At 55.9% G+C, this 27,041-nt stretch overlaps 6 protein-coding genes across 6 annotated transcripts; all 6 read left to right on the top strand.

The window, feature by feature from the left end:
- Window positions 1–1,056: 1,056 nt before the first annotated feature.
- On the top strand, window positions 1,057–3,642 carry LMXM_36_4550 (related to elongation factor-2 kinase efk-1b isoform-like protein; the record flags this gene model as incomplete). Its single annotated transcript, XM_003874763.1, has 1 exon — window positions 1,057–3,642. One exon carries the CDS (start codon window positions 1,057–1,059, stop codon window positions 3,640–3,642), a length of 2,586 nt encoding a protein of 861 aa, XP_003874812.1.
- A 5,494-nt stretch (window positions 3,643–9,136) lies between these two features.
- On the top strand, window positions 9,137–10,144 carry LMXM_36_4551 (myosin heavy chain kinase a-like protein; the record flags this gene model as incomplete). Its single annotated transcript, XM_003874764.1, has 1 exon — window positions 9,137–10,144. One exon carries the CDS (start codon window positions 9,137–9,139, stop codon window positions 10,142–10,144), a length of 1,008 nt encoding a protein of 335 aa, XP_003874813.1.
- A 2,679-nt stretch (window positions 10,145–12,823) lies between these two features.
- On the top strand, window positions 12,824–14,581 carry LMXM_36_4560 (conserved hypothetical protein; the record flags this gene model as incomplete). The annotated part of the gene is made up of 1 exon (XM_003874765.1): window positions 12,824–14,581. The coding sequence occupies one exon, from the start codon at window positions 12,824–12,826 to the stop codon at window positions 14,579–14,581; it is 1,758 nt and encodes a 585-aa protein (XP_003874814.1).
- A 3,875-nt stretch (window positions 14,582–18,456) lies between these two features.
- Window positions 18,457–19,431, top strand: LMXM_36_4570 (conserved hypothetical protein; the record flags this gene model as incomplete). Its single annotated transcript, XM_003874766.1, has 1 exon — window positions 18,457–19,431. The coding sequence occupies one exon, from the start codon at window positions 18,457–18,459 to the stop codon at window positions 19,429–19,431; it is 975 nt and encodes a 324-aa protein (XP_003874815.1).
- Window positions 19,432–20,386: 955 nt separating this feature from the next.
- On the top strand, window positions 20,387–21,745 carry LMXM_36_4580 (conserved hypothetical protein; the record flags this gene model as incomplete). The annotated part of the gene is made up of 1 exon (XM_003874767.1): window positions 20,387–21,745. The coding sequence occupies one exon, from the start codon at window positions 20,387–20,389 to the stop codon at window positions 21,743–21,745; it is 1,359 nt and encodes a 452-aa protein (XP_003874816.1).
- Window positions 21,746–23,701: 1,956 nt separating this feature from the next.
- On the top strand, window positions 23,702–26,149 carry LMXM_36_4590 (conserved hypothetical protein; the record flags this gene model as incomplete). Its single annotated transcript, XM_003874768.1, has 1 exon — window positions 23,702–26,149. The coding sequence occupies one exon, from the start codon at window positions 23,702–23,704 to the stop codon at window positions 26,147–26,149; it is 2,448 nt and encodes an 815-aa protein (XP_003874817.1).
- Between the last annotated feature and the right edge of the window lie 892 nt (window positions 26,150–27,041).

Here is a 27,041-nt window from a genome sequence, read left to right on the forward strand (position 1 = left end):
CACTTTATGTTTGCTCTCTTTTTCTTGTCTTGTTCTCTTCATCTATACGTTTCTTCTCATGCCAGCAGACGCCTGCTGACACGCGCGCAGGTTTGCACACCCGGACACCCCCCTCACACACACACACACACACACACACAAGCCCTTCCGAGGCCTGTTCGAGCTTGGATACTGCCGGTGCAGCTCCCTCGCTTGCACCTCTGATGGTCATCACCTCTCTGGCCTTTGTCTACCTCACGTACAGCTAATACCATGGAAAAGGGGTGCCTAGAGTCCCCGAGCAGTGCGAACGGCAGTTTCTCCGTGGCGAATCACGGATTGGGAAACCCTTCTGATACACGAAGCAAGCCAAACTCAAACGCGACGGTCGCCGACTCCGTCTGTGTGTGGCGCCAGCATACGTACCTCGATGTTGACCAGGCCAGTTTTTGCAACGACACCACTTCGGTGCTTTGGGTGCCCAATGCAGGCGGCCCGACGAGCAGCCTACGCTCTACCGACGAGGCGTCCTCCACGAAGGGCGGTGGCGGATCCGCTGTGCCGTCGCTTCAGACTCGCATCCCTGCGATCGCGCGGGACCGCTACGTACGGTCAAGCAAGGTCGGCGATGCCGCGCCGGTGATTGTGCGAGGGCACAAGTGCGTCTTCAACAACCGCACGAGGCGCTGGTTGACTTACCCCATCACAGTTAGCGTGCTGCACTACAACCGCGGCATCCATCAGGATAAGTATTTTGCCACCTTCGCCGTAGAGTTGCTGGACCTGGTGAAGCCGGCGATACCGATGCTCGCCAAGGTATTCCGCCACAACATCGATCTCATCTCGGAGACCGACTACTACAGCCTTGGGCAGGCACAGGCGTTGTGCGAGGAGTTCGCACGCGACTACACGCTGACGGACGCCCGCTCCCACTACGTGAAGTTCCACCTACCGCTTCTCACCCATCGTGTCGTGGTTCGCCTCGACCTGGACTCCGTTCTCGACCCGGCAGTTCGCACCGCGCGTAAGGGCTTCTTCTCGTACCGCACCCAGGACACACGGCAGCTAATGTTCTTGATGGAGCCAAACACCGTCGCGTGCGAGGCTCTCGGCATCTCCTTTGCATCTCGTGAGGTGGACGAGACCATGTGCTACAGTCGCGGCGACACAATGTGGCCGCGTGATATCTACCGCGACATCGCAGACGGCTTCTCGCACTTCACCTACGTCAGGAGTCGCGCGTGCATGGTGGCACACGGGTTCGTGCGCAGCGACGGATATCTGCTAGATCCTCTGTTTCACACGACTGACAGTGAGCGGTTCCCCATGGGCGATGGAGGGAGGAGCGCTATGGAGGACTGGGCCAAGCGGCATCGGTGCGGTGACACCTGCCGCGCCCTCGGCATCTCCAACAACGACGGTGAGTGCATCAAAAACTCTGCCGCCTGTGCCAACCCACTCGACGCGGAGGAGAACCACTATACCGATTACCTGCGGAGCGTTCGTCAAATGCGAGTGATGGTGCACATGGACGCGGCGCAGTTCTTGAACGACAAGAAGGATTCTGCCGTTGACACCGTCTCGGAGAGCTCTGATTTTACGCCTACAATGGCCGCCCTTCAGCCGGCGCCAGTTTCGTCTGTCCCACTCAAGGTGACCTGCGATGCCGTGAAGTACGTCTTCCTGCCTACTCACGCCAAGTGGATGGAGGTCCCGATGCGACTTTCCGTATCCGCGTCAGCGTTGCCGGATACCGTGACCGACAGGTATGCCTTCTTCGCCATCGAGGAGGAGCGTGAGGGCGGGCGGCCGGTGCCGATGCGTGCGCGCTTCATTCTGCGGCCCGGCGCGCGTGATGCGGACTACCACCACGTCGGCGACGCCTACTGTGTGTGCGTGACCCTGGGACAGGTCTTCCGCGAGTACCGCGCGAACAACGTGCTGGACCGAGACCTCGATTTCTGTGCTGCCTACACGGTGCGTGTGCCACAGGCCAACATCCCGGACTGCATCAAGGCAGCCGTGCCCGACTCCGACTTCTTTGCTCGCACCACCGCAGACTCCGGCGATGTGATGTTCGTAGCTGAGCCGGAGTTTCAGCCCTTCTCTCCGCAATGCTCACCGAATGCCGACGGCGTGACGAAGGACGCCGAAGGCTTCGACGACCTCGTGCTGCGCCACGTTGTCGACGCCTTTTCGCACTTCACGTTGCACAAGTCGGGCAATCATTTGTTAGTGTGCCACTTCAAGTGTAAGGACGGTCTCCTCATGCACCCAAATGTCAACACTTCCAGCGGTTGCGGGTTCGAGACGCTCAACGACGGCCAGGCTGGCATCGACGCCTGGGCGCGGACGCACAAGTGCAACGACTTGTGCAAACTTCTGGGGATGGAGCCGCTGCCGCGGCAGTTGAAGCTATACAACATTTCTTCGTCTCCGTTGATGCGGTTCATCAGTCATGTTCAGGAGCACCAGGTGAGTTCCGACAAGATGCTCGAGTTTGCGTCACCATCGCGCAGGATATCGGACGTAATGCTGCCAGGGGCGTCTGACACGGTTGTCAGTCAGTCGGAGACGGCGTGTGCGAGCACTTCGGCCACTGCATCGACAGCGGCTGTCGCCGTCGCCTCCTTTGTGCGACCAATCCCACCGAGCTCGCAGGAAGCCGTGCTCCGCCCGTGGGTGAAGCGGAGCTGGAAGCACAGTGCTGCATGCGCGAAGGAGAGTGCAGGGCAGCGCCGCACACTGACGCAGCGGGAGCTGTTGCGCCTCCAGTCGAAGGGAATCGCTACAACGTACATCATTCCCGCTACGCGCTACGACCTTAACATCGGCGACTTGACGTGGACGCCCAAGCGCGTCTTTGTGCGCATCGTTAACCCGGAGCGTGGCATCGGTCAGGGTGGCATGCGTGTGTGCTTTGAGATCACAAACGTGGACCCGGAGGCCTGCGAGGAATCCGTGATGGTGGCAAAGATGTACCGCCGCACAATCAAGAATGTGGTGGAAAAGGACTACTTTACGAGTGTGACGGTGCAGAAGCTGTCGTCGCTCTTCGCGAAGGACTTCAACACAGAGAGGAACGAGGATTGTCCTTTGCGCCTGAATGTGCTGGATGGCGCCGTCATCGCCTTGGACCGTGCAGACTTGTCGCCGGAACTGCTCGCCAAGCGCACGGGCTTCTTCTCCTATCGCACCGAGGACACGGAGCGGGTGATGTTCTGCGTCGAGGAGAAGCTGCTTGGTCGTTTTACCAAGTACAACGGTAACATGGGCGAAGCCTACCCCACGAATGAATGCCGTCTCAGTCCGCATGCCGCCCGCGAGCGCACCATGGTCTTCGAGGCGGTGGAGGCGCTCTCGCACTATTCCCTGGAGAGGAGTGAGGGTGGCTTGCTCGTCTGCGACATGCAGGGCGTGAGGAACAATTTGACGGACCTGGAGATGCACTCCTACGATGGCCAGGGCCTGGACATGGGCAACTTTGGCGCCCGCGGCATCCAAAAGTTCGCGCTGCGCCACCGCTGCACCGGCGTATGCAAGAGTCTCAACCTCCACAGCTTGCGCGACAGGCACTTCACCGTGACAGATGATGTGAAGACGAAGAACCGATTTGTTGCCCTTTTCGAGCGCATCAAGGTGATTGGCAGCATGGAGGAGTAAGCAGCGGGAAAGCGAGAGAGGGACATGCGAAGGAACCCAGACGCAGTGTAACCGCACGCGTGCACGGTGAACAATGGGTTCGTTGCTGCTCCTATCGTGCCTTTGCTCAGTGCGAGCCCTGCCCTGTACCTGGATCTCTTTCCGCGCCTCGCTCAACCCCTCTCTGCCGTCTTTCCCGGCCCCAGCTCAGAAGAAGGCGCAGATTCTGAGGAAGAGCGACGTCTTCGTTCGGACTCCGTTGGCGTTGTTATTCTCAGCGACTTGTACCGCGCCCTGGGGAGACAGCGCCCGGGGGTGAGTAGGTGCCGGTGTTTGCCCGCGTCGGAGTGTGAGTTGGCAACCACATTCCTCATGGAGGGGCCTCAGATGCGGCGGTGAAGGTGGTGGACACATTTTCAAACCACCTGCTCAGTCACCTGATAGAGGAAGACTGCCGCGCACATGTGCCCTTCCCCCCTCTTCATACATACAACGACGAAGATAACAGGTCTTCTCTGCACGGCCGACGGGCTCCCGTGCTCTCAATACACGTTCTCTGTCTTTTTCTTCTTTCGCGTCTCTCGTGTGCATTAACGCGGTGTGCCGCAGAACTATTTCTGGTTGACCGCGAACCAAGCCAGAAAGGGGGTACAACGGAGGGGTTGGTGGGGGCAGAAAAAAAATGGGAAGAAGCGGTATACACACGCACACAGGGTGCCAGGTGAGTACAGGAATGAAAAAAAAGAAAGCAAGGTCCGTCGATTGGCGAATCCGGCTGCTGCACCATCTCCCCTCTCTCTTCCCCTCACTGCTCTGCGCTCGACTGGACACTCTTTAAACGCGTGTTTTGGTCCTTGGTTAAAGTTCAATTTCTTTTGTTTCCTGTGTCTGGTTAGCCTTTTGTTTTCCTCGCTTTCTTTTTTGTTTTGCGTACATTCATTATGCCTCTGCTCGCTCTCTGTACAATGGATGGCGGAGCATGTGCGTGTGTGTCTCTCTCTGTGCTTTTTTTTCAATTCACTGCTCGTGCAACTCGCTTGTTGCTGTTTTTTTTTGTTTTCAGTCGACTGCAGGATGAGCGCTCTAATTCCAGCCTCCCATTCTTTCCATTCTTCCCTTTGTCTCCCTTGCCGAATTTCCGTTTTCTAAAGTTTACCGTGCCAGTGGCGTTGTTCGTTCGGCGTGACATGCACCAAGATAACACCGTAAATGTGTCTGTGCATATGTGCGTAGGAGTTGTGTTGGAGCAACGTGTGACAGCTGCACAGGCGTTTTTTTTTGTAATTCGTATTTTGGGGTTTCCCCACTCTGCAGCTCATTCTTTCCTCACTGTTTAGTCGTTTCCTTCCTTGTGATTTTACCGTCATTTGTCCGTGCGGCTGGTTTCGGCCACCCTCTTCGTGCTTTTACACCTGCGTGTTTGCTGGCCACCGCCCTCCTCCTTTTCTCACAGCTTCTTCCGTTCATGGAGTATCTTCTTATTTTTTTTTAGCGTTGTGCGGTGACCTTTGCTAGGAGCGAACAAACACACACACACAAAAGGCCTCGAGTGGTTTGGATTTTTTTTTTGCGCGACGATGTTCGCTTTCATCGTTGGCCTTTCCGTTTTTCCCCCCTTTTTATCGGCTTTACGTGGAGTCTTTTGTCTCTTTCCTGTGTCCATCTTTGTGTCTGTTTTTTGTCGTTGTTGTTGTTAGGGCGGCGCCGCCTCACGGTCTGCTTGTCTTGCGTTTCCTGGCACGTCGACCAGGACGGCACAACAGGTGCCAGTATATTCACGCCTACGCGTCTATGTGTGGACCCACGCACTGGTTCACAACTGTGCACTGAGGCTACGGAGCACGCGAGCCTGCCCTTGTGCTGTCTTTTCACTTTGTTATTGTCTGTTCGTATTCTTTTCCATGCTGTATGAAGCCCTGTTCGTCTGGGGCACGTATCGCCGAAACATGGTGGTGGACAACTTTTTCCATTGCCCTATTCTCCCTTTGCTCTTCAGTCCATGCACTCGTGCCTTGAGCCCCGTCTATGTGCACGGATAACGATGATGTAGATGCCGCTGTCGAGAGCAGTGTACAGCTGTGCCCCTTCGCCCTTCACCGGTCTCTCTTGGTGAGGAGCACATTCAGAATAATATGGCTTTTTTTGTCGCGTTTCCAAACCGGATGGTCTCCCCCCTTCCCCTCCTGGTACCCCGTAGATTTTTGGGTGCTCCACTTCGCGCCCCACCCCCCCCCCTTCTTCGCCATTGTGCCTTGTTGCTCTCTGGATGTCTTGTTGCCTACTTGTATGTTCTCGTGCTCTGTTTCATGTGTTTGTATTGGCCGCTGATTTTTTTCCCCTCCCTCACTCTTATCGTCCTTGTCAGCTGCCAGTTGTTGTGTTCTCTCCGCTCAAGGCGTTTCTTTTTGCGCTTTTATGTTATTATGATTTCTCTGTGGGCATCCCCTATGCGTGTGCGTTTGTGTGGCAGACAGTCGATCCGCGGACTCCCTGTGCCACTTTGCCCATATTCCCACGCAAAGAAGACGACAGAAGGGGGCTGGAAACAACAGGCAACGCGCCGCTGAAAGCATCGCTACGGCATTGAGGTCACCAGCACAGTGGCCAATTTTCATGTGCACATGTACGTGGTGCCGTTCTCTCCTCTTCCGCACCACGTGCCGCCGCGATTATTCGACGTTTTGCCATTGCTGAGCGGGGCGTTCGTTTTTTCTTTTGTTACTATTCTTTTTTGTTTCACACTAATGACTCTTATTCTGCTTCTTTGTTTTTGGTTTCAGGGCCCTTACGGCGAAGGACACCTCAGTGCGTGGTGTATCACACAGCCCTGCGCCTCCGTCTTTGTGGGAAGGATGCCCGGCAAGCCCTCCCCTCACCCTCTGCTCCCTCGGCCCCCCTGCCAATTGCCGGACCACTTGTGATTGTGACAGGGTGAGGTACCCTACGCCGTGGGGAGGCGAGAGCGACGCATTGCTACTGATGCCGCCGGTGAGGTTCTGGACGGCGTTGTGTCGGAGCGACCCGCGACAGTGAGCACGCTTGTGCCATCCATATGATAGGCAAAGTGTGAGCGTGGCTCGAACGTGTATCCGACGCGGACCTCGCCCTGCGCACTGGTGTGGTGAGTCTGAGTCACGCCAAAGGGGGTGCAGCAGGGGTGGCGACCGTCGCGATGGAGGGCGGCTGCGAGGCGGGTGGGTCGAGTGTGAGGCCGGGGCTGTGCTGTGAGATGGCTGAGTCGGCGCACCGCTGTAACGTGTGTGTGCCGAGGGTGGGAGGAGGAGGAGGGGGGGGTGGGAAGTGCTTTGCAGCGCGCGGATGGACGTGCGATTTTCCGCGAAGTGGTGGTAGAGCAGCGTTTGAGCTCATGGTCTACCGTGGAATGGGCACAGTGAAACCGAACACAAAGAAGAAGTATTTTCAGTGTCAGTTCACACCACGTCTCTCTGCCTCCTTGGCGTTCCGTTTCTGGCCTTTGCGGACTCCTCTCGGTCCCTCATCCTCCGATGTCATTTGCCCCCCCCCCCCCCACTCCCCCACTCCCTCACCGCCGCTCAGTGCTTTGCTTGTGTCTTTGTCTTTTCGGTTCCCCTTTTTGTTTTCCGCTTTGACGTTTTGTATGTATGCTGGCAACCTTCATTGAACGAGGCAAGCAGAGGGCGTCGGTGATGCCCTTACCGCCACAACGACACACAAAAAAAGGGTCGCGCCCATCCGCTGATACGGTAGTGGGGTCGCCGTCTCAGTGTCTTGTTTTTTTTTAATGTTTTCTGATGCCTCTACTGCCTCATTGCGATTTGTTTTTTTTTTTGTCGTCCACTCCACTTCTCGCTTTCATCTCCTGCTCGCCTCGACAGTGGTGCGTCTCATTGGTGTCCGTGTTCTCGAGGGTGTACCGCGGTGCTCGCTGAAAAGCTCTACCTCGCTCTACTCTCGCCGACCACGTCCATGACATGATTCCGTTCTGTATTCTTTTTTTTTTCAACGCTCATCCTTTGTCTCGCTCTCTCTCTGTTCCACCCCTCCACACCCTCCCCCCGATGTCGTTCTCAGGGTTTTTCTTTTTTTTTGCCTCATTCCGAATCAACGTTTTTTTTCTTGTTGACGCTCTTGTGTACCGATGACACCCTCACTTTCCTCACGATCACGACTGCGTTGATTGTGAGATTTGTTCGGTGTCTCTCTTTCCTTTTCTTTTGCATTTGTGAATCAATGATGGCGCCGGCCACCTCAGCGCGTGGCATTAGCGTCGACTACCCACGCTTCGTGCTGGTGCGCCAGACCCGGAGCCGCTCTGCACGGAAGCGACTTGCTGCCATCATGGTATGCTTGTACCAGCACACTAGGAAGCGTGCCGAGGACTGGGTACGTATTGGAGAACAAGAGGCACGCCGATCGGCTCCACAGCGCATGCCTGCGAAGCGTACGGCACCTCCGACGTCCCGGGCGGGTGGGCTGTGGGGAGGCGCGCCGCCGGCGGGTGGACGAGAGAGGGAGGGGGAGGCCAGAGAGAGAGCTGGTTGGACGCGTGGCCCGATTCGATGGCAGGGCAGGGTGGGCGCGTCCCAGACGACCTGGATGTCGCCGTGGTGCGGCAGCGGCGGTGGAGCAGCTGTGGTTGCGTATACGTTTTTTTGGTTACCTTGTACTTGGTGGAATATGGACCCGCCGAAGGAAAATGAAAATGCCGCTAGGTATATATGTGCGGACCCCCCTGCCAGTATATGTGACGCGCCCTGTGCAGGATGAGTGTGCACCTGTGAACCCACTCTGCGTACGAGTGGGAGTGGGCTATGTTGGGTGTTGGGTTTCTTGGTCGATGCCGTCTGCTCACCCCACATCCTCTTTCGCTCCCCACATCTTCGCTTTTATCCTACGCGCGATGCGTCCTTTTTTTGTTTTGATTTGTTTAAGTTGTTTTTGCTGTGTGCGCTCGCGACTCTTCGCGCCTTCGGCAAGGCTTGTGCTTGCAGCCCTAGTGTTAACCTTGTATATCCCGGCGCACAGTACAGTGGTCGTCCGCGGATTAGAGAGAACAGGAACTACGTAGGAAGGACCGGGTCGTGATTCTCCGCTGGAGGTATAGTGCCGAAGAAGAAAAGCAGCAACGCAAAGAATTCTGTTTAGAGGCTGTGTATCTGTGTGTATGGCAAACCAAAGGAGGCTACCGAGTTGGTGGATAATACCCAAGAGCCCCGAAAGGGCATCCCGCTTCCCTCGCTGGCTTTGAATGCACACAGAGTTGCACCGGCCCTGCTCTTGCCCTCGCAAGCAAAATCTTCGATGAGCTAGAGTGTAAAAAAAACGTCTCTTGTGCGTCACCGTTGGTGCTTGTGTCTGTTCCGTTTTGCGTTCTTATTGCCGCTAGGGCCACCTCACGCGCTGGGTGAAACGACCGACACCACGGTTACTTCCCCAAATTCTCATCTTGAGCAGCCCGCTGAAGAAATCAGAGAAGGTGGCTTTGCAGTTAGTCGAACAGACCGTCTTGTTGATCTCTGTCACTGCAAAACCCATGAACCCCGCCGCCCAAGGCGTTGCGCCGGCGGAGGAGGAGTCGCCGGTGGTGTGCACCGCAAACAAGTACATCTTCGACCTGCACTCCTACGTTTGGAAAGAAAGTGACTGCCTTATACGGATTCCTCACCCGCACAAGGGCATGGGCCACGGTGGCATGCGAGTCTGCTATGCAGTGGAGGACGTGGATGAGGAGGGAGCTGGGACACCGATGGTGGCTAAGATGTTTCGCCGCAACATCAGTGACGTTGTAGAGAAAGACTACTTCAACGAGGGAGCCGCACAGTGCATGTGTGAGGAATTTGCGAACAACTTTAACCGCATTCACCTCACCAACGTTCACAAGCCGAACATTTCTTTTCTTCAGTGCTACGTAGTTCGCATCCCTCGCGATACCATCCCAGTTACTTCCCACAACAAACGTACAGGGTTTTTCTCTTACAAGACTCAAGATACAGGGGAGGTGATGTTTGTGATGGAGCCGAGGCTGAGCGGCAAATTCACCAAGTACAACAGCAACTATGGCGAAACCTACCGCGAGGACAAAAAAGCAGCCCTCACCTCGTCGGAGGCGAAGCGGCGAACGGAGATCTTTGAAGCAGCAGAGGCCTTCTCACACTTTACCCTAGTGGAGAGTGGTGGCTCGATGCTCGTGTGCGATCTGCAAGGCGTTAATGACTTTCTTACAGACCCGCAAATTCACACGGAGGACGGCAAGGGACTCGGCATGGGCAACATGGGGCAGGAGGGCATCGACAAGTGGATAGAGAAGCACGAATGCAATGAGATCTGTCGCGCACTGGGTCTGCAGCCTTTGCTTGATGCCGTGCCCAACTCGACGGCGTCCCCGAAGACGGACAATGTGTATCTGGGACTGCGCGCCCAGCTGCAGAGTCAAAACCCTGTCCGTTTGCGCGATTTAGTCCCCCTGACCAAGCCGCTCGAGGAGATGACAGAGGCAGAGCGTATCGAGTACGCCTTGAAGGTCTCACGACTCACAGATTAGTCCAGCGGAAAAAGACGTCGTGAGTGCTCCCTGCCAAGTTCGTGTCTGTTGAAGTCCATCGCAGCGGTTTGGCGAATATATGCGTGCAAACACAGAAACATATTTGCCGCTATGTGCTTTGTTTGCCCGTCCCGTTTGTGTTGGAGACCTGCACGCTTTGTCTGTCTTCTCCGCTTTCGTTTCTGCTTTACAGATTTTTCTGTGCTGTGCACTCTTGCCTGTTTTTTGTTTTCCTCTGTCCGTTCAGGTTTGTTTCTGTGTTGCACATGCCCTGCTTCTCTATCTATCTATGTATACTTTCCCCCTCTTCTCTCGCGTGGATAATGCCGCGGCTGGTTGGGATGTGCGGCAGCTTCACTTCTGCTGTGTGCGGCAGTGGCTCTTTTTGTGCTTATGTCCGTCCGCGATGACGCCCACCACCTCAGCGCGTGGTATCAGTGCCGACTAGCCACGCTATCTGGAAAAGCCACGAGGCTGCCGACTGCCCCTGGGTACAGCTGGCGGATGCTTCGTGTTGGTGCGCCAGGCCCAGAGCCGTTCTGCGCGGAGGCGACTTGCTGCCATCATGGTATGCTTGTACCAGCACACTAGGAAGCGTGCCGAGGACTGGGTACGTATTGGAGAACAAGAGGCACGCCGATCGGCTCCACAGCGCATGCCTGCGAAGCGTACGGCACCTCCGACGTCCCGGGCGGGTGGGCTGTGGGGAGGCGCGCCGCCGGCGGGTGGACGAGAGAGGGAGGGGGAGGCCAGAGAGAGAGCTGGTTGGACGCGTGGCCCGATTCGATGGCAGGGCAGGGTGGGCGCGTCCCAGACGACCTGGATGTCGCCGTGGTGCGGCAGCGGCGGTGGAGCAGCTGTGGTTGCGTATACGTTTTTTTGGTTACCTTGTACTTGGTGGAATATGGACCCGCCGAAGGAAAATGAAAATGCCGCTAGGTATATATGTGCGGACCCCCCTGCCAGTATATGTGACGCGCCCTGTGCAGGATGAGTGTGCACCTGTGAACCCACTCTGCATACGAGTGGGAGTGGGTTATGTTGTGTGTTGGTTTTCTTTGCTAGGTTGATCGTTTTTCATCGTTTCCTCGTCGTATGCGCGAGGGAGCAGACAGTAGTGACGGACGCGGCAGGACTATTTTTTAATTTTTTTTCTGCGGTTTGCTTTTTGACGTCTCGACCTCGCGTGGTTTTTTTTGGTGTGTTGGTTCTCCACCGCTTTCTGTACTCCTTTGCTTGGCGTGTTTGTGGCTGCAGTTGCGTGGGAGCGGGTAGTCGGTCGATAACTGCGCTTTGCTTTCGGTGCGTTGACAGGACCTCTTTTATCGATGGTTAAGCATATACCGTGCGTGAAGCAACTCTGATCTGACGTGGAGTTTGCCGCGTTTGACTGGAGAGGGCGGGAGTACTGCAAGCATCGGATGGCATTGTGTTGATCAAATTGCCACTGACTATTAGCTTGACCTGTGAAGCACATCCGAAAGCGCTACGTGAGTGACACATTTGCGCAAGGAGTGAAAACAAAAGTGAAGGGCATCTCACTCGCTGACGTGTTTGTATGCGGCCGTCTTGTTTCCCCCCTCTCTTTGTCGTCTCGTTCGAGTCCACAAGATGCCCATGCCGGAATCACGCGTCAGTTACTCAGAGGATGTGTTCCGTGATGGGTGCGGGGAGGAGGGGGATAGAGGTTCAGCGCATAGACCTGGTGTTTGCGCCTTTCCTCGTTTTGTTTGCGTCACCTTTCCCCTGCACGCCAGCTCGCATTTTCTCACGAGCCCTCAAGCATCTCTTACCGCTCCTCTGACTTTATTTTTCGTCTTCCGTCTGCGAATAATGTACACCCCTCGCCATACTCTCGTTCGCTGCCGATCCCCTCACTTTCCTCTTTGTCCCCGTCTTCACTGGTGCATTCTACGCACCCCCGACACCATGAATCTACTACGCACAACCACACACACACACACACGCCGACACACGCATTGCCATTGTGTCTCCGGTTTCTAGTAGGTATACTCGCTAGCACAAACAACACAGCCCGATTCAAAGCGGTTTCGTTCTTATTATTCTCTGTCGAGAGTTAACCTTTCCCTCCCCGCCTTCTTTCGCTGTTTGGTTGTTGCCGCTCTCGCGTGAGTGTCCCCACGTCTGCACGCTTTGTCCTCTCTTTTTTTTTCCTTTGCCCTTCTCGTTGTTGTTTGTTTTTTCGCGGTTCACGGCAAATTTTTTCATGTTGGTTTTTTTGTGTGTGCTTTGGGTGCCCACTCTCGCTGTCTGACCGTCTCTGTCGCTGCACTCGGCGTTGTCTGTCAACTATCCCTTTCTTTCTCTTCTGTTCGTTGTTGTTCTCTTGTTCTTAAGTCAAGCGGCCGCAAACAGCTTCTGTCTCCTTTAAGTCATAATACAGAGGCCTACACCGACACAGGCTCTGGGGCACAGAGAAGTTGAAGAGGCCAGAGAAAGGGAGTCGGTGCGGGGTGGGCAAAAGGGGCAACAACACAACGCTCGCATTTTTTTTTGCGTCACGTTCATAGGAGCCGAAAGAAACCGACCCACCACTACACCTTTGCCTGGTCACCAAAAGACACCCACCCACACACACACACACACACACACACACAGCCATCGAACCCTGCCTGTCGTACAAATTCCGCTATAGTGGCGTTTCGCTTTGGTTGTTCGATGCCGCAACCAGCCTCTAGTCAAGCCTTGGAGCGTGAGCAGCTGGCGAGTGTGGTGTGCAAGCTGGTGATCGATGCCGACGAGTTTTTTGCCCAGCAGCAGAAAACACTACAGCTCTCCTATGCCGAACTGAATAGCCGTATTGAACAGTTGCGGATGCGTGTGCTGCAGCAGCAACTGCAGCTCAGTCCGATGCACACGATCAATGGCGGATACAGCAACATGAACCCGTCTCTTTTTTCAGCGCTGCACAACATCCCGAGTGCGGATCTACTGGGCCTCTCCGGGTCTAACGGCGGCATGGTCGGCGGTGTCGCGACAACGCCAAGTGCCGCCAATGCTATGAACGCCACACCGATGCGTCCGAACACCGGTGGCGCGACTCGGTCGTTGATGGGCAGCCTGAACGGACCCAACGCGGTGCTGAGCATGAATGAGGCATTGTCAGAGAGCGCGCGTTCTAACAGTGCGCTTGGTGGTTATCTGAGCACTGCTCTGAACGGCAACAACGCAGCCACGGCAGGTCCGGGATCACTGCGCTCCTACAAGGCGGATGCCGTGACGCCACCGAAGAAGCAGCTAGCCCTCTCTCAGCCAACGAACAAGAGCCCTAGCATGCCACCGCCGCACTTGGCAGGTGGGTTGAACGTAATGTCCGCCATGGACGACTCCATCAGCGGAGAGTTTTTCTCAACGGCACCGAACAACAGCAACCGAAGCCACCACGACTCACTGATGGCGTCTCCGCAGGCTACACAGAAGCTGTCGCTGGTCGAGCTTATTGAACGCTTTAACATGTCGTCTGCACCCGTGAACACGGCCACTTCCTCCGCCTTCAACTTCGACTCGCTCTATGAGCAACTCACCGGCGGCGGCGGCGGCTCAGAGGAGTTGTCGCAGAGTCCAATCGACTACACGGAGAGGGCACCGAACGTGATTCCGACTAGCCAACCAGATAACGCTCAAGTGTCGCCAAGCGACCGCCATCATGACAACGGTGGCGACCCGTCGCCGGACGCGAACGGCACTAGCGGTGGTGCCATGACGAAGAATAGCATTCCTATCGATACGCTGCGCGCCTTGCACGACCAGCATTTGACGACCAGCGTGCGTGTCGCGTACGAGCGGGGGCGTCCGAAGGTCTTGAAGATTGTCGGTGGCGCTGCCGACACGCCTGGGAAGCTTGGCATTGACCCTCGCAGCAGCTGCGAGGTGCTCGTGGAGTTTAAACGGAAGCGGGTTCTCCAGTACGAATCACATGACTACGTTGCGCCGGGCAGCTACGTTATTGTCGGCGGCGACCGTGGCGAGGACCTGGGTCTCGTCGTGTACGTCTGGTGCGAGGTGGCGCAAGAAGGAAACGGCCACGGGCACGCAAGCGGTGGCGCCGGTTCGTCGGACAAGACTGCCTCTGCGTCGCGCAAGCGCAAGGTGGTCGGCGTTGGCCTGACGGACAGCAAACTGCCGCGCAGCATTGGAGTAGGCAACGGCACCGTCTTGCGACTGGCATCTGAGACGGACGTGCAGCAGTTGCTCAGCACCCAGGCGGAACTGGAGCGCCGTGCCATTGATGTGTGTGCGCAGCTGGTGCTCGACCACTCTCTGCCAATGGTGATTGTCGACGCTGAGTACCAATTTGACAAGAAGAAGCTGACATTCTTCTACGAGGCCCAGCAGCGGATGGACTTCCGTGAACTGGTGCGCCACCTATACAAGACGTTTCGTGCGCGTATTTGGATGGAGTTGGTGGACGCCTAAAACAACTGCAATGTGGTGTTTCTCATCGCCACCCGGGTCATGAGCACAAGGGATGCATTTTCATTTTCTTCTCGCTCGCACTTGTGCGATCCCTTTGTGCCCGCGTGTCATTGCCATGCGTGTGTGTGGGCGTGTTTGTGTGTGTATGTGTGTGCGCGTCGGCCCACCAAGGTTTTTTCACTTTCTCCTTTATAGATGTCACTGTTTACTTTTGTGTGTGTGTGTGTGTTTTCTTTTGACTACATTTCTTCCTTACAAAGCCGACGCACCCAAGCACGAGAGAGAGAGAGAGAGGCAGCAAGTGAAGTAACGAGACGGGGAAGCGGAGGCAAAGGAAAGGTGCACTTGTGGAGTGGAAAGGGGCGCCTCCGAGAGGGGTTTCTCTTCTTCTTTTTTTTTTTCGCCCGTTGCAGTGGTCAAGGGCGGGAGGGGGGAGGCGAGAGAAGACAGATGAATATCACGCACCACCAGATGAACGAAGAAATAATAAGAAAAAAAAGCACAAAAGGAGAAGAAACTCCGCTAAATAAAAGATTGTGACAGGAACGGATTGCACGCGTAATCTCGTAATTCATTGTGCCGATTTGTTTAGCCTTTTTTTGTCTTTCTTACAGGGACCGTTAGGGGATATGAGAGACGGAGAGGGCCGAGGGAGAGGGTGACTGGTTCTTGTGAGATATGTGGATGGCTAGCGAATCGGGGATCTGCATGATTTCTAAGCCGTCATTGTTTTTTTTTTCCGGTCCGTGACGAGATGCTGCTGCTATGTTTTGATCTACGAGAGTAAAACATTCAAAAGGAAAGCAGCGCCAAGCTGCATCCGTTTCCGCACTATCTCCTCTCCCCGTCTGCATTGTGGGCGCGTCCGCCGGAAGGGGTTGAAGGGGAGGAGCGGATTTCGCGAAAGAAGCCATAAGTTCTCCCTCAAGAACGGGTATCAAAGATGAAGAGGCTCGATTACCCCAGCGGGCATAGCGGCACGCATCTCCGCATCGCGACCAGTTGAATGGCTTTCCAATCTTTTTCTCCGTGATACCTTTGAAAAGTCATTCTTTTCGGTGAAAGAGACGTCCCCAAACTACACAAGTGTTTTTATTTTCCCTCTTTCACTTTTCCTTTGGTCGACCTTCGCTTCGTGATCATTGGGGGGTGTTCGCGTACCAGTGCACCCCTTCCCCTCGGTAGGGATCATCCCAGCGTCTCCTTTGTTGCCTACCACCGCCTTCTTTTTTTTTCTGCCCCTCTTCCCCCTCTCTCTCCCCCTCTCCTGTTTCGCTTTTCGCTGCCCCCCCCCCCTCTTCCTCTCCACCGTTTTTTGCCACCCTCTACCTATCCTTCTCTCCACCAGATTTTTTTTTCGTGCTTTCGACTTTGAGTTGTGCGGCTTTTTTTTCCACTCCCCTTCGTGTTTCACGACTTTCACTGCGACCTTTGTGTGAAAGCCCCCGCCACAATTTGGGCATCTGAATTGCACATGTGTTGATCTCTCGTTCTTCCTCATCTCGCCTTCTTGCGCCCCTGTCGTTCCTTCAGCTAGACTCTGTTATGTTGTTGCCTCTTCTCTTTTCGTTTTTTTTTCGGTAGACATGCGCAATGGGCGGCCACCGCGACGACTAGCGATCTCCAGTTCACGGCTTCTATCACTATTCCTGTATGTGTAGTGTAGCGCATGTGCACTTTTTTTTCTGCGGGGTGTTCAACCCATTTTTTCTTTGTTGTTGTTGCCTTTTGCGTTTCCAGTTCTGTTATCTTGGTCTACGCCATCCCTGCACGCTCCCCTCCTCTCCACCCTCCATGCTTATGCCGCACGATAGTGCTGGCACTTGCTTCTTTTTCTCTCTGCGCCTCGTGTCTGACACTTATGTATTTTGAGGTGATTGCCAGTTTCTCATCACGGCGGAGGACACCTCAGTGCGTGGTGTATCACACAGCCCTGCGCCTCCGTCTTTGTGGGAAGGATGCCCGGCAAGCCCTCCCCTCACCCTCTGCTCCCTCGGCCCCCCTGCCAATTGCCGGACCACTTGTGATTGTGACAGGGTGAGGTACCCTACGCCGTGGGGAGGCGAGAGCGACGCATTGCTACTGATGCCGCCGGTGAGGTTCTGGACGGCGTTGTGTCGGAGCGACCCGCGACAGTGAGCACGCTTGTGCCATCCATATGATAGGCAAAGTGTGAGCGTGGCTCGAACGTGTATCCGACGCGGACCTCGCCCTGCGCACTGGTGTGGTGAGTCTGAGTCACGCCAAAGGGGGTGCAGCAGGGGTGGCGACCGTCGCGATGGAGGGCGGCTGCGAGGCGGGTGGGTCGAGTGTGAGGCCGGGGCTGTGCTGTGAGATGGCTGAGTCGGCGCACCGCTGTAACGTGTGTGTGCCGAGGGTGGGAGGAGGAGGAGGGGGGGTGGGAAGTGCTTTGCAGCGCGCGGATGGACGTGCGATTTTCAGCGAAGTGGTGGTAGAGCAGCGTTTGAGCTCATGGTCTACCGTGGAATTGGCCTGCTGAGCACCAAAGAAATTCATATCTGTGGCGCATTGATGAGTCGGTTTTTTTATCTAGTGGTGCTGCTGTTTCTTCCCCATTTTTACCTGTCTTTGGAGCCTCTTGGGTGCTGTCTGGAGGATCTACAAGGTGTGCTGAGGTCTGTTGCTCTCCTCGTCTACTTCAGATGATGTTGCAGTTGTTGAGTCGACCTCTTCCAACTGTGACGTTTTGCTTTTTCGCTGGCTAGGGTGGTGGTGGCGCTGGGGGAGGACGAGTGAACGTATTTTTTGTTCACCGGCATGAATCTCTCGCTATGTTAGTGTGTTTCTCCACCGCCTACTCTACTGTTTTTTTTTTACGTTGGTCGTCGCTGTATGTGGTCTACACCGTGTTTGTGAAGAGTTTCGCGTTTGTTGTTGGTTTTTCATTTCTTGTCATGTGTTTTGATTGTGTTGTGTGTCGGTGTGATAGGGTCGTGCGCAACCGTTTATCAGCGCCGTGCGCTTTCGCATTGGACGCGAGACGCAAAGCGAAAAGGGAAGCAGAAGTATATATATTTATATATTCATACGAAATACAGCAGATCATGGAGAGAATAGGTGACCTTACAACAACAAATGAAGGAAGAGGGCGAGGGTGATTAGAAAGAAGCTTTAAAAGGATACCTCGTGTTGTTGTATAAGCGGAGTACGTGCTGATATCTGTTTTTGTCCTCTCTCTCCCCCTTTCTCTCCTGATCCGCTGGATCTGTGCGGGCGGCGTGAAGTCTAGTGAACTCCACGGCGTGTATCTTTTTTTTCTTGATCGTCGGTCTTTCGGATTTTCTTTTCGTGCGTGTCAATGTAACTTCTTTTTTGTGTGTGTATGTGTGTCTCTCTTACCAATAAGAGGGTGACTAAAACAAACCTTCCTCATGCCATCCCCAAAAAACGCACCAAAAACAACAACAAAAGCGAAAGCGGGGAAAAAGGTGACGGTCGTCTGGGGTGTAGTCGGTGAGCCCCCTTGATGTGAAAACTCAGTGCTGGCGACCGGCCATACCTGAAATGCAAGTGACTGGCTCTCTGATGAGGATAGAGACAGATGAAGGTGCCGTGTGCTTATGATTGCGGCACAAGCGATGATACGACGTCGACTCGTATCACAGCTCGGTGAAAGTCTGACAAGTGTTGCGCATTGCAGTAGTTTTCCATCCTGATGCGGTCTGTGTCGTTGTCAATGACGGCTACAGTGGTCAGACAAGGATCTCACCATCACTCTTCTATTCTCCATCTAAGAATTACTCGCATGTAACGAACTGCTTCCCATTTTTTATTATTATTACACGGAGGCACCCCTACTATGTGCCGCGCCGAACCGCACTCCTTGAAAGACACACGGCTTGCCACAGAAAACCATGTCCACGTCCGCATTGAAAGTGTCTACTTTTTCGGCGGGTCTGCAGTTTACGAGCAAAGACATCCATGAACCTCCTGCAGATACTGCTGTCGATAATAGAAGCGGCGTATCTGATGGAGAGCCTCATGCGGCCGGTAGAAAACCAGTGAGGCCAGAGATTCGCTGCTTCGAATCGGAGGAAGAGCGACTTGTGTGGAAAGCCGCCAGGCTGCGCCACAGCATTGAAACAGACTTGATGCCACGACAGGAGTTGGCCGAACGTGCCCTTCGACACACTCGTCGGCAACTTGTGAAAATACAGCGACTCTTGCCCAGTGCGGCCTTCCTGGCGTTCCGACAGAAGTGTGCCGCGTGGTGTGAGCGGCTGCGCCTCTTCGAAGAGCTCGTGGTGCGTACCATGTTGAGGGAAGCTGTAGACGGTGCCGCGCGCAGTGGTGAGGTGAAGGCACCTGCACGATGGCGGAAGTCGAATCAATGGCCGGCCATCACCAATTTTCTCGAGCTGCAGCTGCATTTGTGCTACACAGTCGAGGGCAGTGCTGCGGTAGAAGCCTCTTCGCCAGACCATTCGAGCCGCGAGGCGTCTGCGGTTCACCGACATCTGGCCGCGATCTGGGCGGCGCAGCAAGAGCGTCTTCTGACTCGTGACCTTCTTGAAGGTTATTATACATTAAGGGACATTGTGCATGGCTGGGGAAGTGTCTGGCTCGTGCAGGTGTCTTGTGCGAGCGAGGCCGAGAACGTCAGCTCCACTGCACGCAGTTGTCGGCCACAGGAGTCGGGCGGTTCATGCATCTGCCCGTTCCCCGAGTGGGAAAGTCTCTCTGCAGTGGATCAACTCACAAGCTACTCAAAAATATGCTCCCACCACCTAACCGAAGACGTGGTGGAGTGCTTGGAAGCGCTCATGGTCACGCAGTTTGCGGGCGTGTGGTGCCACATCGAGTCCATTATCAGCGGTGTAAGCGCGTAGTCGAACGTATCTGCGGTGCGGCTGCATGTTAGTGATGATCTTCAAGCATTTCCGCTTGTAAAGTCTACGCTCATCGCTTCCCGAGGGGCCGTGCGTCCACGCCTCCCCCCTCTCTCCTACTGTCTTCACTTTGGCACGGAGAGCGTACTTTCCCTTCGTGAGAATGCCGCTCTGCTGACTCTCATTTCTTTCCGCCCAGTGCCGTTCATCTCTCGTGCTCTTTGTCTTTTCGGTCGAGGCAATCATGCTCGCGAGCACCTTTGTGCCTCTCTGCCTCACCCTCGTTTCCCGCCCCTCTTACGCTCCTTCTCTCTTTCGAGGAGTGCTGTGGGTGTGCACGCGCGTGTGACCGGATGTGCGCGTGTGCTTGACCACTAGGAAAACTGAGGGTAGCACCCATGGCGACGGGCGCGTTGAAGTGTGGGTGCTGCACTGGACTGCTACTGGAAAACGATGTTCAGCTTGAAATCGGAAAAGAGAAGCGACGGACAGGAAGTATGGGAGGGGCATATCCCTCTAAACCGTGCGAACAACTGGACACGTACGGACAGACCTCTGCGACAGCCTTGCACGTGTCGAGAGTGCTCGTGATTCATCCGAGACGTGGCGTGCCTCCATGCGGGACTGCTCCGACTACCTCGGGTATGGGTCCTCTGTCATATTGACCCCACACGCTCTCGTCTTCCACCTCTCCTTTTCCGTCTTACTCCTCTCGCTCTTTTCTCGTCCTTGTTGTTCTCCGTTTCCGCGTTTTCCGTGTTACCCTCTTTTTTTTCTGTGCGTGTTTGTGTGTCACACGCCTAGACGGCTGGTGCACAGCGCGCATTGATCACCGTCCGTCGCTTCTTGTTGCGTGCATGCTCGTCTCTGCCTGAGGCGCCGTACAGTCTTGGCTCACAGATTTTTTTTGCTCGATAGTCTCTGTCGTTTCGTGTCCCCCTCTTTCTTGGGCCCAATGTCTGATTCGGAGGCGCCTCGCCAGGATGTGTTAGCTGCCGCCACGTTCAAGAAGGCACCGCAGCGTGCCTGGGTGGACGACCAGGATGTAGCAGTGGAGCAGGAGACGCCGGCATTCTTCAAGGAGAGTCACGTCAAACCGGCGTGGGCACTTAGCGACACCGCACGCGCGGACAAGGACCAGTTCGACCCTGACGAAGGCGCCGTTCCGGGCTACGGGCGCTCCGCGGAGGCGCTGGCTCGCAAACGCTTCCGCAGCGAAGATCTCGACACCTTGCTGTCGCGCAAAGAGCCACTCCTGTCGTCAAAACACGACCGACCTCACAGTGCTGTGCCGACGGTGCTCTCCGTGCTGCCCCTTCCACGTGACTCAGCACGCACGATCCACTGGCATCGTAACGGTCAGCTGGCAGTCGTGGGCGGCAACCGGCACATCTACACCTTCCACGCCGCCGGCGGGTTCGTGGAGCAGCTCTCCAAGGTACACGTAAACAAACGGGTAGAAACGACGGCGCTCTCCGAGAGTGGTGAGGAGGTGCTTATTGCAGCGCATGAGGCGTACGCACCTCAGCTGCTGAACATTGCCACAGAACAGTTGACTCCGCTGACATTCCTGGACACCCGCGATACTGCGGTGCATCGCAACGGTCGGCGCGACAACACGCGAGAGGAGTTCTTCGTCTCAAAGCTGGTGTGCAGGCCAAACGATCCCGTAAGTCGGGGTGTGGCCATGGCGCGTGGGTCTTCGGTGACGCTCGCCTCGCTCTCCTCCGGCAGCGTCCTTAGCCACATCACCGCCGACACGGCAGTCGTGGATGTCGCCTTTCTCTCCTCGACAGAGCTGGCCATCGCGACCAAGAACAAGGTTCTTCTCTACGACGTGCGCAAGCTCAGCCGCTTCACCCGCGAGCTGACGGACGACGCCGCACTCGATATCACAACTTGCGGCTTCTCAGCTTCTGGTTCATCTGGTGCGCGTGAACGCGCCATGGCGATTGGCTCTGCAAGTGGTGTAGTGAGTGTCTATGACAGTGCCACGCTGCGGCCGGCAGCGACGACTGCGGCCTCGGTGGCGCCAGGATCACGACCGAAACTGCTCCGCGAGCTGAAGCAGCTCGTGACGCCAATCTCATGTCTATGCTTCGGTAAAGACAGCCGGGGTGACTCGGTGCTGGCCTTTGCAACGCGGGGGCAGAAGGGTGGTTTCCGTCTCGCACGGATGCCTGAGTTGAACGTGGTGCCGTCCTTTCCAGCCGTCTCGACACGGCACGGCTTCGTGCAGAGTATGACCATTGCACCGACAGTGCCGATCCTCTCTGTCGGTGAGCGTCAGAAAGTAACAAACTACGCGCTTTAGCTGAGGGTGGAGGCACAAGAGGTTCGTCGGGTACCCGGAGGAGGAAGGCAGATCTTTGGTGGATGGGGATGCTATCGATGAGACGCGACAGGTGTGAAGTGCACGGAAGCGCCGCGACCGCGAATGAGTAGAGACAGCGCATGTGGCCATGCAGTAAACTCTCTTTCTTCCCCTTTCTCTATATGGCTGGGCACCGCACCTTCACAGCTCATGAGGAACTGTCATCGCCCATGGTCCTCTGCGACCGTCATGAAACGACAGGTTGTGAAGAAAAACATAAACGAAAAAGAGTATCCTTCATCTCTCGGCAGTGCTCCTGCTTCACGGTGTCTGCGCACGTGACAGACGGGAGCCTTTTTTTGTTGTGGTTGTTGTTCGTGGTTAAGGTAAAGGAGAAGAATTCCCACGACGTCGTCTGCACAGGGTGCATGATGGTGCTGGTTTGAGCTTTCCAGTACGTTTGGCACACGATGACAGAAAAAAGAATAGGGGATGGGGCTATGCAGCAGTATCCCTCCCCTCTCTTTCCTAAAAGCTTCGGTTTTTCCTTTCGTGTAATCGCTCGTAAACCACTAGAGAAGAAAAAAAAGGCTCTCCGATGTGTCCGCGCGCAATGCGAAGCGGCTTCAGCGGACGTGATTTGGTTCCTGGGTTCGATGAGGTGTGTAGGTGTGTGTGTGTGTGCAGCGTGCATGACTGCCTTGCCCGCTGTCACGCAGCGAAAGACGATGCTGCTGCGGACACTCGAATGAGACATCGCGCCGGTCACTCATGCGTTTCACCGTACATGTGGTACCTTCTATCAACGAGAACGAAACAACCACAAATAGTCCCAAAGCTACTGCACGCATACGCGCACAAGGACCATGCGCGACGCTGCATGGGAGCATTCTTGTCATCCGCTCTTTCTCCTTGTCCGCTTCTCTACTGTTCATGGTGCGCACCTCCCACCCACCAATCCTCTTGCACGAGCATCTCACGCAATCCTACGCCCGGAAGAGGAGTGAGTATTTTTGATACTTCAACGCTACAGCACTCACTCGTGCTGCGACTGTTGTCGGATGCACGTTTGGATCCGTCAACTTAAAAACGGCACATCCTATCCTCGTGCGCGACACCGACTTGCTTTCGATTTCCTTCTCCTCTTTGAGGGGAGGCGAACTACTCTGCCTCTTCTCCCCTCACTGGCTTCCAGGGAAGGGTCGCTACTCCACTGACTGCGCCGTCCTCTCTCCTGCTCCTCCCTCCCAGAGCGTCTCCTCCGTGTTCGCATCGCTCCCTTCCCCTCCTCCTCCTCCGTCTTCTGTTCACAGTCCTCTGTATCGGGGCTTGACTTGGGTTGTGTGGGGTGCTGGGTAGCCGTTCCGTGCCTTCTCCGCGCCCTCTGCATTTCTCCTCGCTTGTTATCCCTCCTTTGTGTTGGGGCGTGTTTTGGTTTTGGATTCGTAGTTGTGCACCGCATCCGCTTCCCTCTCGCGATAGCGTCCCCTCCCCCTCCGACACGTTCCTTGTTCTCCACCACATTTCAATCTTTGTCTGTCCTCCACCGCCTCCCTCCCTTCCTGCCTTTTTTTCGTTTGTTTTCTTCGTGTTGCTTTTCTCTCGGTCCCATCTTGCATCGCACCACCACGACCGTCGCACACCGTCTAGCTAGACGACACGAGGGATACCATAGCAAAGTGTTCCTATCGACCCATTTCTATCTCTGTCCTGTTTTGTGTCTGTGACGCCAGGACGCAGGTCTTTTGTTGCGCGCACTACGGACGTGGGCACTGTCGTTAGTGATTACTTTCTCTTTTTTTGCTGGTGTTGTGCATACCGTCAAAGCACCCTACACGCTTGTCTGTCGAGTGCCTTTTCTGGTTATTTTGTTGTTGTTTGTCGTCTGCTGTGGTTTGCGTGTTGTGGATTCGCGCACCTCACCCCACCTCTGCTTTAGTCTCTTGTGGCAATGAAATGGCGGCCGCTGCGCAGCTCACGCAGGCGATGACGCTAAAGAAGAACACTGTCGACTACATCCCCAGCAAACTGGCGTACGACACAGCTATTCCTGTTACCATTCTAGAAGATCGCAGCGACTTCATCAAGAAATGCAAACCCTACGACATCATTGATGGACCGAATCCACTCGATGAGCCAGAGGCAACGGATACTACGCGGCCGCAGGCGCAGTCTGCCCTTGTGTCGCCAGCGCCAGAGGTGAAGAAGTCGGAGCGCTCGTCAGGGCGCCCCAACCGCAAACTTCACTACTCGGCACTGAAGGCCGAAAAGCCGCACGCCGTCAAGCGGGAGAGAGACACTGAAGAAGGGCAGGATGGGCCTGTCGTTGTATTCACCCGACCGTCACGACACGGATGGGCAGCGGAGCGTCTGGTGCAACATCGACCGTATCAGTTGGTGCGGTCGAACGATATGGAGACGCGTGTGCGGTATGTTCTGGATGATGTCGACTACGATTGGTGCGAGCGTCATAACATTTCTCCGGAGAGCCTGCAGCGCGGCGTGACTTACCTCGAGTGGGGGTACGTTTCCTCGCTCCTCCGGGCCGCGACGCCGCATGTTGCCACTCCCAAAGACGCAGGCACCGTCGTCACTGAGTCTGTTGTCACCGGACACGGTGACGGGCACCACTCGTTGAGTACACTGTCTTCGTCTCTCGTTGGTGCCGCCGCGGCAGGCAACGGAAGGCATACGACCTCAAGACGGCAGAACGGCAAGGACAAGACTAGTGCTGGGGATGCTGCAATGTGCTTGTGCGCCTTGTGCTCCAAGCCGGTGCATCTGCTGACGTCGCAGCCGCGGTCTGGTGCACTGGAACCTAGTAAAGGCAGTGCCAACGCTCTCCGGAAACGAGGAGGCGAAACAACGCACTCGACTGGTGCGCTCTCGTCATCACCGACTGCACGAGGCGGCGCGAGGGTAGGCGGCGGCCATGCACGGGGCATGTCTTCCCCGCAACCGTCGGGTCTCGCGCTGCCCACTAACAAGGCATTCGGCGATGCGTCGGCAGGGATCGTGTCTCCGTCGCACAACCTTCCGAGCAAAGGACTCAGGTGCAGCAACTGCGGTGTCGCCGCGCATTTGCGCTGCTGGTTTTTCTCAGAACCGCCGAAGCTACCAGAAGCATGGATATGCGACGGCTGCACCATTTACGCCCATCACCGCAAGCGAAGCGCAGGTGTGTGCTGCATGTGCGGCCGCGCCGGTGGGGTGCTTCTGCCCTATGTCTCTTCGGCGCTAAAGGACGACAGTGACGCTGTCGAGCCTGGGCCACCGCAGACGCCCGCTTTCCACGGCCTCTCGTCGGCGGCTGCGCTGTTCGACACGGTCTGCCATGCTGTGTGTGCTTTGAGCATACCGGAGCTGGCTGTGCGCCCCCAGGTCACCGGTCTGCGACGCAACGGACTCGTCGATGTGCAGATGCGCCCGTACATCTGCGCACTTCGCCGTGTTGGCAAACACAAGTACGCCATGAATTGCCAGTTTTGTCAGCATGTAAGTGGCCGATGTGTCCAGTGTTCACACCCGCATTGCTTTGAGACGATGCATGCGTCCTGCGCAGCCGAAGCGCACACCGTGGAGTGCCAAGCTGAGTTGCTCTGCCTCCCTGCGGCTGCCAGTCCACGCAGCACGAGCGGCGGCGCACGAGGTGGCGAATCGACTTCAGACGCCACCACCCAGCCTGTTTCGCTGGGCAGTTCACTGAGCTCCACCCTGATGGGCACTGCCAACTGGACTAGCTGCTCGCCCTACTGTAGGAAGCACTACGGCTACTCCGTCGGGAACTCCGTCGGGTCTGCTGAGTTAGGCCGCAAGGCGGAGGCGGAGGCGCTGGCGCTGGACTTGACCGGGCTGCTTACGGGCGGCGATGGAGTCACGTCGCCTGTGGTGCGCAAGCGTGGCCGCGGACGGCCGCCGGCGGCGCTGGTGAAGCAGCGAGAAGCAGAGCGCGACCTTATTTTGAAGCTTCGCGCCTACTGGCTTGAACGCCGCGAGCAGCGCCGCCAGACATCGGCGCAGCTCGCCAGTGAAATCAATGCACGTGTGCGGCCGATTGTCGAGGCATCGTTGCGGCCGGAGATCGTCAAGATTTCGGCGGAGAAAGTTCGACTTTCACACTTCCTCAGTCTCGTGCCGGAGTGGCAGTGTCAGCTCGTCGCCATCGTCGAAGGCGAGCTGCCGCTGCCGGACGAGGAGTACGACGACGTGCAGAAGTTCCGAAAAGCGGCCCACACGCGTCGGTCCGGCAACACGCGCAGTTTGTACGACAAAATGTGCGCAGCCACCGTGCAGCTTGGTCTGTTGTGCCGAGTGGCGGAGGCGATAAAGGAGCAGTGCAGACTTCGGCGCACGAGCGTCGAGCAGGAGCTGGCGGCGCTCCGAATTCTCAGTAGGTGGCAGTAGGGAGGGGGTGGGGAGGCAGTGTCGGTATCGCAGAACAGCGCTGACATACCTGTGGAGCAGTAGGCTACGGCGTCTCGCTCACAGCGGCGCGCACGAACCGCAGGCCATGAAACGTCGGCAGCCCAACGCCACTTCGACGATACTCGTGAGCAACGACTCGCGATTTTCCTCTCGGTATGCCGCGTCAACGTAAGTCTCCGTGGTGCACACGCGCGTTTTTTGCTCGTTGTTTGTTGTTGTCTATATATTCATATATAGAAATATATATATATAGTTTTTTTAGCGACATCTTTCACATATGAACGTCCACGGAACGCATGAGCAAGGCAAGGAACGCTACATGTGCGAAAGGAAAAAGGGCAAATGCCGGGCTGGCAGGAAGCGCCAATAACGTGCGCGCGACGCTGCCGACCTGCTGCGGTCTTTTCTGGCGCGAAGAGGCACTGTCAGCAGAAGATGATGTGACCGTACGCAGGGGCCCTGAACTCGGACGGTACTGTGAAGAGAGTCGCTAATTTTTTTAGTCAAGTAACCGAATAGCTCCTGCAAAAAGTACTGTAGCTCATCCACTCCCCAGTGGCTCCGTGCATGCGCCGAGGGCGACACCGAACACGCCGAACCTGCATGGGCTCACGCTCACATCTGTGTCCAATGCAAAGACTCGCCTCCGTCTACTTTGATGCTTTCTTTTCTTTTTTTTGCTGATTGTCTCGTTTGTAGAGCGGCAAGCGCGGCTCAAGAAAAAAAAACACACGCGTGCCACACGGTCAAGTGCACAGACACGCCTCCACGCACACATCCAATCACACCGACATAGATTATTGTTCGACACTGAGGTTTCCTTGGCTGGCTTCTCGTGGCCACCAGCTTGCACATCTTTTCTTTGCCGCAA

The sequence above is a fragment of the Leishmania mexicana genome, chromosome 20 (assembly GCF_000234665.1).
Source record: "Leishmania mexicana MHOM/GT/2001/U1103 complete genome, chromosome 20".
In the NCBI taxonomy this organism is placed as follows: Eukaryota; Euglenozoa; class Kinetoplastea; order Trypanosomatida; family Trypanosomatidae; genus Leishmania; species Leishmania mexicana.